This window comes from Nylanderia fulva, unplaced genomic scaffold (genome assembly GCF_048542155.1).
Source record: "Nylanderia fulva isolate GAGA-0341 unplaced genomic scaffold, ASM4854215v1 Scaffold35, whole genome shotgun sequence".
Taxonomy (NCBI): Eukaryota; Metazoa; Arthropoda; class Insecta; order Hymenoptera; family Formicidae; genus Nylanderia; species Nylanderia fulva.
In genome coordinates, this window is record NW_028190422.1 from 2,304,976 (window position 1) to 2,319,526 (window position 14,551).

The 14,551-nt window shown below is 30.9% G+C and overlaps 1 protein-coding gene across 1 annotated transcript in view; it reads left to right on the forward strand.

The window, feature by feature from the left end:
• The window catches only part of LOC114934929 (uncharacterized), an 82,288-nt gene extending 67,737 nt beyond the window's left edge, over positions 1-14,551 (forward strand). The window contains exons 6-7 of the mRNA XM_029307642.2: positions 9,236-9,521; positions 9,955-14,551. Coding sequence (XP_029163475.1) covers positions 9,236-9,521; positions 9,955-10,083 — 415 coding nt within the window. The 3' untranslated portion in view covers positions 10,084-14,551. The remainder of the gene's footprint in view (positions 1-9,235; positions 9,522-9,954) is intronic.

Consider the following 14,551-nt stretch of genomic DNA (forward strand, 5'->3'; position numbering starts at 1 on the left):
AAGTTAAGTTAAAGTTAGTTGTTTATAAAATTAATTTAATTAAGTTAAAAGTTTTATGAACAAAAAATTAACTCCGTTAAAGTTAAGTTAAGATTAAATTAACTGAAGTTAAATCAAAAGTTAATTTTGAAAAATATTATTTATTTTAAATTAGAATTTGATTTGTTAATTCTTTTAAAATATATAATAAATAGCAAAGAAATTTTGATTTTTATATAGAAATATATTTTTTGGTAATTACAATTGATGACAAATGGACATAAAAATTAATAATACTTTAATTTAAAAATAATACGTTTATAACTTATAAAAAAACAATAATGATATTCGGAGATAAAAAAATTTAACTTGGGGAAAAAGTTAATAAGTTTAAGGTAAAAAATAACTAGTTGAAATTAAAAACTAATACATTTTAAATTAATTAAGCTAAGTTAGAAGTTTTTAATTTTTAACTAATTAACTAGTTATTACCCAACCCTGCAAAAAAATAATCAATATTGTACACTGGAAAAAAATTATTTGACTTAACAAAACCTGCGGTCGAATACATGCAAATAATAAGAACTAAATATTTTGTTTTTAACCAAATATTTAGTTCTTATTACATTGATATTTCATTGCACGTATTCGACCGCAGATTTTGCTAAGTCAAATAATTTTCGTTTCAGTGTAGATAGATTACAATTCGCTTTTATAAACTAGGAGAATTTCCAGCAATTTTCGATAAATCCTGGTTTCGTGTGTCGAGGAATCATTGAAGCCGTACATTGTATATACGTAAACAGCATCAAATCGATACGACTCGTGCTCCACTAGGCAACTAGTTGCACAACTAAATAAGTCACGTATCCTAGAATTCCTCTTCCTTCATTTTTTTATAATGTAAAATCTCTAGAACTGATCGATGATCTTTTTCAATATTATTCGTACTTTAGAACAACTTGAAAAATATCGTTGTTTAATCTCCTTCTCTGGTGTATATATAATTAATCTTGACACAAATTCTTTATATCGGTAGAATAATATTCCAACTCGAACGGCCATATTAGATGTATCAGAAGCACGAGTAGAATGCGAAGCCCTCCGTGGAGTGGAACGCATTTCTACTTCGAGCGCTGACTCAACGTGTAAATTTCCGGGCTATTTTCGAGCTGCTTCTGCGCACATCCTCGAAAATACCATCATCGCGAATGAACAAATCGGCGAAGAATGATTTCTCTTAACGAGCAACATATACATGTGTGCGCGGGGGAGCTAATTTAACGTACAAGTTTGCGCGACTTTGCCGCATCGGAGGGAGAGAGAAAAGAGGAAATGGGTCATGGACTTTCCCGAAATAGGTCGCTCCTCTACAGATCCGCTGGAGCTTTCACGTGACGGAAGCGAATCCCGGTTTGTCCGCGTTACACCAGCTCGCAAAGCTAGTTTGGCGACATGTCGACCTATTATCGCGAGCAAATATCCCAGATAGGAATGCATATATCAGCCGTATTTAACAATTCTTTTATCTACATTCATTCAATCATACATAGGAATTAATATATATATATATAAAAATTAACGTATAAAAGAATTTGTTAAATACAAATTCTTTAACAAATACTTTTATCTATATTATATCAATCCAATCATATATAGGAATTAATATATATATATATATATATTTTTTTTTTTAACTAATTAACTAGTTATTACCCAACCCTGATTTCTATATATGATAGAATTATAGATAAAAGAAATTGTTAAAGAAATTGTGTTTCACGAATTCTTTTATACACATTAATTCTTATATATGACTGAATTAATGTAGATAAAAGAATTTGTTAAAGAATGTTATATATATATAAGAATTAATGTATAAAAGAATTTGTGAAACACAATTTCTTAAACAATTTCTTTTATCTATATTAATTCAATCATATATAGAAATCAAGGTTGGGTAATAACTAGTTAATTAGTTAAAAGTTAAAAAAAAAAGTTAAAAAGGTAATAACTTTTAACTTAGCTTAGTTAATTTAAAATATATTAATTTCTAACTTTAACTAGTTATTTTTTACCTTAAACTTATTAACTTTTTTCCCAAGTTAATATAAATAATATTTTTATAAATTAACTTTTGATTTAACTTTAGTTAATTTAATCTTAACTTTTAGCTTCAACTGAGTTAATTTTTTGTTCATAAAACTTTTAACTTAACTAAATTAATTTTTGAAGCAATTAACTTTAACTTAACTTAGTTTAAAAAAATCATTAACTTACCCAACTCTGATAGAAATTAATATACGTATATAAGAATTTGTAAAATACAGCTGATCAATTAGACTAAAAAAAAGTTGTTTAAAAGTCTAGAAATCGCGATACCACCCCTTCTTTTAAAATTATTTGTGTATTAGTATTATAATTTATATCAATATAAATTCACGATAATTTAAAATTATTTTTACATAAAACATATGATAAAGCAAATAAATTTTTAACAAAATAAAACGCATATTTTTAAAGTCTTTAGAACATAATAAAGTATGATATGGATATATGCACAATATAATTTACACTTTATAATTTACTAAAGACATGGAAAATATGCGTTTTATTTTTAACAAATTTATCTACTTTATCATATATATTTTATGCGATAATTTTAAATTATCGTAATACAAATAATTTTAATAATTAATGTAGTCGACGAGAGAAATTCTAAAGAGATATAAAGGGATGTAAATTACAAAAATAATTTCTTTTAAAAAATATTTTTAAAAATTATTTTAAAAATACTTTAAAAAATGATTCAAAAAATATATTAAAAAATTATTTAAAAAAAAATAAAAAATACACGCACTTTTGCACTTGACGGCATATGCTGCTGACGGAAACCGATACATCTTGTTGTTTTCATTTAGTCTCGGTGCTAATTCCAGGAACGTCCCAGATAGCGTTCGCTCATTCCATCAATCTTCTGATTTCTTACGCCAGAAGAGAGTCGGGTAAACACTCGATGGACGATTTCGTATCGGACAAAACACAAAACACACCCGATGGTAGGATTTTCCTTTTGGCAAGCGCGACCAATCCTGAAATAACGCATGATTCTCGTGCCTTCTCTTTCTTTCTCGTTGAACACCAGTAAGAAAGAAAAGGAGCAAACCCGAAAGAGAGAAAAAGAGAGAGAGAGATCTCCCGCTATGCGCGAAGACTCTTAAAAATAAAATCTTACATTGCTCTTCAAGTTCGTTCGCGCGAAATCGGCCAAGTTCCTCTTCGACGAGGCGAGGACGTTCCGGTCAGTCTTCTGAGTTAATCTGTCAGACTTTTTTATAAAAGTGAGAGCACGATGAAGTATACGAGAGTCGACTTCGTGCTCGGTGGAGCGTGAGAAAGTGAAGGAAGTAGTGAGGGAAATAGAAAGAGAGAGAGAGAAATCTCCCAGAGAGGGACTGCCGCTGTCAAATGTTGCTGTGTATGATCGAAAAATGACGACCACCCACGGCGGCCACGTGTATTACGTGATTAAGGTGCCCAAGGACACCACCGATGGCAACGAGAGGTAATCGTACTCGACAACTTCTTTACATAAGCACCCTCGATCTTTTTACAGATCTTGCTCCAGTTTGATAAAAAAAATTAGCATATAAAATTAAACGACAATTTTTTAGAATTTTTTCCGTAGAATTTTCTTCATCGGAAATTTATTTTGGTAATCGGGGACAATATGATGTCTGATTAATATCAGGGTGTCAGGGAAATCTGGAAAACCGGGCATTGTTAAAGAATTTTATAAATCTGGAATTGTCAGAAAAAAGTCAGGAAATTTTACTATTTATCTTGCTCCAGGTTGATAAAAAAATTAGCATATAAAATTAAACGCCAATTTTTTAGAATTTTTTTCGTAGAATTTTCTTTCTTGGAAATTTATTTTGGTAATCGGGGACAATATGGTGTCTGATTAATATCAGGATGTCAGGGAAATCTGGAAAACCGGGCATTGTTAAAGAATTTTATAAATCTGGAATTGTCAGAGAAAAGTCAGGAAATTGTACTATTTATCTTGCTCCAGTTTGATAAAAAAATTAGCATATAAAATTAAACGACAATTTTTTAGAATTTTCTTTCTCGGAAATTTATTTTGGTAATCGGGGACAATATGGTGTCTGATTAATATCAGGGTGTCAGGGAAATCTGGAAAACCAGGCATTGTTAAAGAATTTTATAAATCTAGAATTGTCAGAGAAAAGTCAGGAAATTTTACTATTTATCTTGCTCCAGTTTGATAAAAAAATTAGCATATAAAATTAAACGTCAATTTTTTAGAATTTTTTCGTAGAATTTTTTTTCTCGGAAATTTATTTTGGTAATCGTGGAACAATATGGTATCTGATTGATATTTACCACAATAAAAAATATTAAGATTTATCACAATAAAATACGTTTGATTAATTTTACTAAAATATATAATGAAGATTCATTAATTTTAAAATTTATTAAAAACTTGTGATTTGTTAAGTGTTGTAAATTGAATAGGCGCCAAAAAGTGATAATCATATAGAATATTTTATATAAATTTTACAATGCAGCGTCATTTTTGCAATTTTCGGCTTATACCAAACATGATAAAATTTTTCGTGAATTTTGCGGTAAAATATAACAAAAAATTCTCTGTGTGTATGCTTCAATTTTTGTGCAATTCTTAAGTGAAAAATTGATAAAAAATCTTAAAGTCCAGAATGAAACACCGTACATTTTCTACTTTCTTCTTTCTCGGAAATTATCTGAAAATCGACTTGAAACGAGGTCTCGTGGTACAATGGTACTTTTCATCTCTGATCTCTTCCCGTTCATTGCTTCGTTCTCTCCCGCTCTTCTTCCGCATACCCTTTCATGTTTTCCTCCTCTTCCCTCATCCCGTCTTTCGTTCACGTTCCGCTTTCTTTTCATCAGAATAGTCAACTACGCTTCGATCGCCGCGCGAACTATGCGCCGCGTCGGCCTCAAAGAGCAAAGAACGACGTCGTCTCTTTCTCGGGGGTCTTCAACCCCTGGGCCAACTATATAGATCTAGGCGACTGGCTATGTAGCAACCGGAGATTTGCCAACGAATCACGACGGCCGCGTCCGATATTGCGAAAAATGAATACTTTGTGATTAAAAATGCAAAGTCACTTTTAATATGTTGTGACAAATTAAATTATTCTTTATAAATTGAGACAAAATAAATGTTAAAAAAAAAAGATAAATCTAATTTTTGATACGTACAATAAATACAAAATTTTTAAAAATTTTTACTAGCTTCAAATTTCCTTATTGTTTAAATTATAACAATATAGAAAATTGTTAAATAAAATATTTTAGATAATAATTGGACACTAATAAACTCTTGATTTAGCTTAGATTTAAATTATTAATTCCTTTGATTATTTATTAATCTTTTCTTGATCACTGTAAAAATCAGTTAATATTATATAATTAATAATTAATACTTTAAGTAAATGTTATGCAAAAAAATTATTATAACATTTATAACATTTTGTTATATCTGATATATTATTTAGAAAGCTTTTAAGTTTGATAGAAAAATCGCGAGTTAAACATATCTATGTGTAAGAAAGAAAATAATAATAAAAAAGAGAGGATATATATATATATATACATACATAAAAGAAACTCAATTGCGTGAATCGCCTTTAGCAAAGTTGTCTCAAATTGATCGGATAATCTTATAAGAACTCGAGGAAAAATGGAGATTGCTTCGATTGCGATTCGTCGTCTCGTCGGAAATCCGAATCGATCTTCATTTCCTACCTTAGACTAGACATTATTTCAACATCGATTGCAGCGTATATAGAATCCCGGTATAAGAAACACACACATATGTTAAATCGATAACAGGAAATGAGTTATCAAAGCTCGAGGAATTTCGTCTAATAATTCAGAATTTGCAGCAATTAGAGATCGAATCATAATGTATATAGTGGCACATTTTAACTTAATATTATATCTCTCTGATTTATCCACATTATAAAATATTTTTTAAAAAATACAGAAAAGAAAAAGACTCTGATACCCCGAAAGGGACCGATATGACGGTTCGATGAATTGTTGAAAAATTTTTCAATAATGGCCCATGCAGCACAAAATATTTAAAAAAAAATTTTTTTTAATATTTCTTAAAAGATAAAATAATTCTCGAAAATATTTTTAAAATGTGTCTATGTCCACTTTTTCATGTTTAAAAAATATTTTTGAATATAGATTCAAACTAATATTCAAAATATGTATCAAATATTGATGAAAATATTATCTAAGCGATAAAGAACATTTTTAAAAATGTTTTTAAAAATATTCTAAAATGTTATGACAAAAAATGTTTAAATCATTTTCAAATATTCCTAAAACCATTTTAAAATGTTTTACATAATATTTTATAGATATATTTTGAATAGATATATTTGTTGAAATAACTTATTAATATTTTGTGCTGTATGGGTAAAGTGCAGCATATTTATTTTTCATGCATGCTAATATATATATTAATTGTTTTTTTCATATTTTCTTGTATATAATAATTTTTTTAATCTTTTAAAAAATTAAGAATTAATGTAATAGTTTAAATTTTAGGTGTGACTTTGACATATATTATTTTGCATATGTCTTAAATCGAAAATAAATAAAAAAAATTTATTTTAAATCATTTTCAAATATTCCTGAAACCATTTTAAAATGTTTCACGCAATATTTTACAGAAATATTTTTTTAAAATAACTCATAATATTTTGTGCTGTAGGGGGATGCTTCCGAGCCCCATTCGCGATTTTTAGTTCAACCGCGGGCGAATCGCGCGGCCCTGAGCGTTTAATTTCCTCCTCCGCGATCAGGAAGCACCGTGCAAATCGGCCGGAAGTCCGCGTATGTATGCACGTACACGTAGGTGGATGCGCAAGCGGGAGCGCACGTGCACTGCAACAGCGAGGAACGGCGCAATTAAGCGCAGCGCACAATGCCGATGCTAATGTCACGGTCGTCGAGGCGGGCGCGGCGATATCGCACAATTGAGCGTAATTTACTTCGACGTGACATTCGCGCCGCGCCCGCAGTTAATTGGTATATATTGCTCTAGTTGTATTTAAAATATAGAGATGGTGAAATTTAATATTCTTAATATTTTTGCATTCTGTTCTTTTTTCATCAAATTATTTCACGGCGATAAATCGACAAGGATGAAATATGAAACGAATAATTGACACAAAATGTATAAATGAGGTGAAATATATGTGAGAAATAATATATAAAATATATGAGAGATAAAATTTAATAGCATTTTTTGTATTCTGTCCTTTTTTTCATCAAATTATTTCGCAGCGATAATCGACAAGGATGAAATATGAAACGAATAATTGACATAAAATGTATATGTAAATGAGGTGAAATATATGTGAGAGATAATATATAAAATAATAATAGATAAAATATATGAGAGATAAAATATATAAATTAAATTGATTGACGTATTGTAAAATAAAATAAAATAATTGCGTAAAAGAAATATGATACTTATTATGATATTAAGTACGATTATTAATATGTGTATTCGTGTATATCGTGGGACATCATGACATTGGAAAAATTTTATAAGAGTTTCTCTGATTAATATTTATATTACATTGAAAATATTAATATCTAACACAATAAGATATAAAATATCTTAATTAATTTACTAAAATATATAGTAATATTTTAAAATACAATTTTAAAATATATTAAAAAGTTATAATTCTTTAAGTATTTTAAACAGAATAGATGCCAAAAAAGTGATAAACATATAAAATATTTTGCAGCATAATATTTTCAATTCAGCTCAATCGTTCATGATAATTTTAACATAGTAATTTTTGGTTTATTATTAAACATGATACAATTTGTAGTAAATTTTGCGATAAAATATAAAAATTCTCTCGGTGTACTATATTATCGAATAAATATTAATATTTTTTAATCTTATAAATATTTCTATATGTATTTTATCGCACATCTGTTGCGTGAAACTTTTTTATTTTAGCCTGTTTTTATATATAATGTTCCTTTGTTTTTCAAAATAATTGTCCGATTATTTATCAGGCGCAGAGCCGCATTCTTTGTTGCGACTTTTCATATCTACGGCACATCTTGAGAACCATAGACTTGCTCTGACACGAGGCGTGCGTGCGTCCGTAATTAGCGCTCTGTGAATTGGAATTTAATTAGAGAGTCGAGGAAACGAGTTACGGAAGAAAGAGTCTTTCTCGGGTTTTATTTTTTATTTTTTTTTACATATTTGTTATTTTTAAATAAAAATATATTTATCATTGATAATTGGTAAATAATTTAATTATCAATAGCATCGACTAGAATCGAAATACATATGCGCTATTTTTGTGCTCGAAAAATACAAAGATGCGAGTCCAAAAAGTCCACTTTTCAAAGTGAATTGAATAAGTTTGAAGTCAAATTTACTGTTATAAATTTTTATTGTCGTACATTTATCTGTTTGATATCTTTTACATATTCATATGATAGCTGTCAGTTTCATTCATTGTAGCAATTTTTTTCTCAGTATATATCAACGATCTTTATCTCGTATTCAAAGTCTTTTCCATACAAAACACCTTTATATACAACAAGATTCATCATTAAGATCTCCTACAATAACAATCAGCACGTGCCATATGTATCCGTGTTCATTATATGAAATATTGATGAGTCATTTACTCTGGTGTAAAGTTTCAGCCACAGATTCCTCATTTAAAAAGAAAGAGCTTCATAAAACGATATCATAAGCTTCTACATTTATTTAAAAACAAATAAAGATAATCTTTTCGTCGATTATATTTAAAAAGATATTAATAATTCCAATTCTCGTTCTTTATTTAATGTTCAATCAATTAAAAGATTTTAATTAAGATTCCAGAGACTTAGATAGAAATATTTTAGATATCTAATATCTTAAATATTCGATATTTTAATATCAATTATAAATACATTAACATTTAATTATAAATATTAATACAATTTTAATATTCAATACATTGCTCATGTATTAAAGGGATAAAAAGTTGTAATAAAAATGATGCATTTATCTCGACAATTTTTTAACAAGAAACTTTACTTTAGATTTGAATAAAAAATATACTCTCGAGGAGTTAATCTATATATAAGAATTGTCCATATAAACTGAGTGTTACAACAATGTATCTTTTGACTTCAGCACGGACAGCGGCTGGGACAACCCGTTCAGGCCAGACGGCGACCTTTCCCGGGAAGCCGACGAGATCGTCGAGCTGATAAAGGGCGGGAAGCCGATTACGCCGACCCCGGGTCAGAACGCGCCGCCGTTACCAGGATGCGATGGCAAGTCGGGCGAGCATGACTCGTCGAGTACCAGTCCGCTCCTCAAATCCGCGAACTGTCACTCGTCACCCAGGCCCGGCCAGGAGAACGGCAGCGCTCACGGTGGCACTCCCGCCAAGGGTCAACAACCTGTCAATGAAAAGGTGAGAGACGAAAATCTATCACCAGAGAGCTTATCCTTAATCCTAATATTATAATAACTCATTCATTCAATAGCAATGTCTGAGCAGAAAATTTAAACAATCTACATTTACAGTATATCTATGGAATTAATTAATTTATTGAATTCATTTATTCATTAATTGAATTAAATCTCATTTAATTAATTAATATGTAATAATATTATATATAATGTATAAATAATAATTAATTAATATTAATTAATTATATATATATATATATATATATATATATAAATTAATTAAATGAGATTTAATTCCATAGACTGTAACTGTAATTTATTAATTTAAATTTTTAATTTTTTTATCAAGATTCAAGGATATAAAAGACTAAGATATGATCTAATTAGGATATATATGAGTATAATTTGACATATGAAATGTTTCGATGCTCTAGGCCGCGTCGTCGAGGACCGCGACCGTAGAAGTTGCGAGGATGACGGCGCAGGGTCCAGGTGACGCGTCGCAGATCGAGCACGTCACCCTGAAGAAGAAGCCTAAATGCAAGTGCTGCGTGCTGCAGTAATGACCGCGCGACGCAGGCGGCAGAGACGTGCACGCGAGAGACGGACCCTTCTCCACTGTCAGGAGCGTGGTTTCAGGAACTCTTCGGCTTCGAGGCTTCCGTAGAAGTCGCGGCTGGACAGCTCGAAGCGTTGAAGAGCGCGAGACGAAAGACGCGCCAAGGCCGCGTCGATGAAGCCAACAGCTTGGAGAGAATTGTCTCGAAGGACGTTCCGAGCAAGAGGAAAGCGCCGGCACTCTATGAACATGCTTGGGACAGAAGATTTACTTCTTATTGGAAGGAGAAGAGAGAGAGTTTTGTCTTTAGGATGAATGATTAGAAGGAAATATGAAATAATATGTGTGTGATTGCACGAGGGAAATATATAAGGAAATATACTATCAGGTTACTGAAAATCTGAAAGAGTCGAAATGGATGAAAAATCGAATGAGATGTCGAAGAAATTTCAAAGAAGTTTTGACGACAGGGAAACGAAGGGAAACGCGAAAGGTACCAGCACACTAGGTTGAGCAGAAGAACGAAGGACAAATTCGAAGAGGCTGAAGAAGTTGAAGTCTCTCTTAAAATATCTTAGATAATAACAATAAAAGTTAATTCTTGCGGAGGAAGATTGGACTCTCATTAGTTATCTCCGGGCATGGGAAAGAATTTCATCATCCGTATGGAAAAACTAAACAAGAAGAAAATTAGTGCGCGAATGAACATTGAACCGTTTCTCGAGGCAGTGACACGTTTTACGATGGCGCGTAAGAGACAAGAGAAAAAGATAGTAAAGAAACGGGGAGAAAAAAGAAAGAGAAAAAGAAATCTATATATATATTATACATACAAAACTATATTGTAGATACAGAATGGTAGCTGTATAGCTTATATGCTTTTACTATTGTGGTTAATTATCGTCAGGATTATCGTGATTTCGAGAATGCATTGTGCGCGTAATGATAGAGTAAGAAAGAATGCGTGAGAGAGAAAGAGCGAGTGTGCGACAGAGAGAAAGGGCAAGACGACGATGAATGAAATGATTAGGGGGAAGGGAGAAAGTGCGCGACAAGGCATATAAAGTTCCGCGGGACGTCATTCGTCCAGTAGATCATGGTGCGAGTAAATACATCGTATGAGGAAGCTAACTCAGCGGCTTCAATCATTCTTTAATGCACTGCGAGGGGTATTGACGCATTAAATATCATTGTGTACAGAGTGTGCCAGATACACCGCAGTCTATTGTATCTATGAATTCGTTTGTCAATTTAGAAATAATCTTCATTATTTTACGGATTTTATGATTTTATTTTCAGTATTTTTACACTTGTCATTCAAGAACTTAGCTTGTAATCAAAAGAATATTCGCGGTTTTTGACACACCTAGTTTTATTTCAATAAATCCGTCGGAGGATTTCGTAAATAAAATATTTGCTTTTCTCTTCATCTCTTCTTTCTTATTGTTTTACGATTTTTTATTCGAAGAATTATATATTAAATATTATATATATATATTTTCTTTTTTTTAAATTGCATTTCCGATAAATTCTCATTTTAGGATTTTACATACTATAAAATCTCCATATTTGTGAAGATGGACGTTATTATTATTTAGTAATAAGGCAGCTCATTGATAGTATTTCTAATTTTATCTACGAAATCCTAGAATGAAGATTATTTTCGCGCATATACAAATGGCGTTAATGTGTTAAACGGCGTGGTTCTAATAAATTTATTTCTTTGGAACCTTCCGTGCCTCTTTTGTCCGCTTTTATACGAAATTAATCTTTTTTTAGAATGATCGAAGTATGTGAAGTTTTTATTATAATAGATCATGCGATTCTTGATTTTTTTGCGATTTCACGTTTTTTTTTTTTTTTTTTTAGGAACGAGAAAGAAAAAGAAAAAGTGAGAGTTAACTCTTCTCTTACGATCAATCATGGTGAACAGAACTGCGCCTTTTTGAACATGTCGAGGGTTCGATCTGATTGAAGCTTCGTTATGTTCGACCGAATATCTAAGTGCATTTCGTTAATTATTCGTCATGGGCGCCGCTAGAATTTTTTATCAGGCTCGCATATGCAGGATCATTGTTAGCTACTTTATAAAATATGAAATCTTGTGGTCAGGTTTATTTTATACGTATATTGAAGTGTTATGCGTTATATTGAATTGAAAAGAATTTGTAAAGATTCTTCTTTTAGTCTTTTATTTATACTTGAATATTTTATCAATACAGTATTTTATAAAATTAATTGATAAGGATTTCTTCGCCGTTTTCGTTTATTTCGGAAACTCTCAAATGGGTGCAAATGGTTTTTTTGCACTTTTCTCACGACGCCCATGATTTTTGTGTACCTGCGTTAATGAGTTCCGCGTTCGATCAGGGCGAATCGATTTAAAATTTACGTTTTGACGATGAATTTTATTAGATTGTTTAAATTTACTATTAAAAGAAATAATATAAAACAATTGACTTCAAATTGATCACAGAATCTGTCATTAAAATTCAGACACTTTAGTATCATTCGGCTCACCCTGATCGATGGCAAAGCGGAAGTGCGTGAGGTGCCGGGGAAAGAAACTGGATTGTTTAAACAGTGTCGAAGATACTATTTTCCTAATTAACGAGCCGCTTGAGGGAGGAAATCTCGGCGCCTCCCTGCTTCTGCAATGGCGATTTTTAATGAAGGAATACAATTTATTGTGAGAACTAGTCGAAGGTATCGGGAGGTGTTAACTCTTCGTGGCGGCGATTAAAAAAATATCTTTTTTATATTAGTTGTTTTAAAGTCCTAGTTGCGCAATATAATATCACGAAAAAAAGGATATTACGTCGTTGCATGCGGAGTATGATATTAAATCTCTTTTTAATTTTTAATTGTAAAATACGAAAACTATTTTATATTTTTCAAAATGATTTACGCGATATGAATTATTTATATTAAAACAATTCAGTTTTACTCTCATAGAAAATAGTACGCAACAGTATCTTTAATTTTCTTTTATCCGCTTATTTCTTACAACTTGTGCTTTCTCACAGCTTGTGTTAATTCTCGAAAGGATTCTCCGAAGAAAGTCTCGACGAATTCGGAAATATTTGATACTTCGCGTGCCGCGAAGAGCGATCGAGCGCAGTTTGCGCAGCGCAGTGCAAACGAGAGAGATCTGTAACGCGCATACCTACACACGAGAACCTCTTAACGTCTGTTCCCACGCAAAATGTTGACTCTGCTGAGCTTACAGATATTAAACGAATATTAAATGTCTTGTTAAAAAAAAAATCACGTGTGAAGAATGTATTGCGACTATATTGACACGAGGCCTACAAAGATGGATCCCAAATATCACAAATTTAAAGTATGTTATTATAGTATCGAAATTATTGTCATAATTATAATTTGTTATATGCACAAAATAATTTATGAGTTTGTGATTCTTCGGATCTCTTCTTGTAAGCCAACTTCCTATAAATTATCGCCTATCCTCTCGATATTCAAGAATTATTCCTTCCTAGAAAATGCGAAATGATAAATTAGCAAGGAAAAATATAAAGAACGAGCCATAAAAATTATATATATAATATTATTATATTGCTCATTAATTAATGACTTACACGATGTTGATTGAGGTATCTGAATTACGAAAGAGATGTATTATCTATTAAGTATGCGAAACAGCTGATTAATTCAAAATACCTCGACACTATCCATCATATAAAGTTGCAACGACAACGACATACATTAATACATTGCGGCCACTCGTTTGTAAATATCACGCGTTGTTGACTCGCTTTTTATCGCGCACGAAGAGAAGAATTCTCTTATTATTTCAAAAAATTCCGTATCTGAAAATATTAGAAAAGAAAATCGCAACTTGAATCTTCTTGCATATAAACGTTTTAAATTGAAAATTTGAGTTCTACAATTGCTAATAAAATAAATAAACGTCTCTTAATTATTGATCATTATGTCAAAATTACATAATTATTAAAACTATATTGATTTGTTTGGCAAAAAGCAACAAGTTTTGTTATTCACACGTAATTATAATTAATAGTAAAACTAATGGATATGATATGATTTTTAGAATTATATCGCGACGCAAGAAATTAAATTACAAGATATAGCGTAGGTTTTAATAATTTTTTTGCGATTTTTCTTACGCCGACATATCTACGTCTACGCATATGGATTCGCAATCTACGATCCTTTCGCTTGACGAGTGTCAAGTGACGAAATCTTGAAGACAGCGATGGGATTATGTTAATTGATATTGCAAACATGGGATATATATGATATGTACACATGTTTACGAGATCCAGGTTTGTCTTAGATTTATACAATGGAATGTTTCTTATTTACAGACATTAATCAGCTTTTTTTGGTGTCTCACTAGTGATTGATTTATCGGTGTAATGACCTCTTTCAATTTTTTTATCTACTTTTGCGATACGAGTTTATTTAGGAAAAATGATTGCTATTTACTA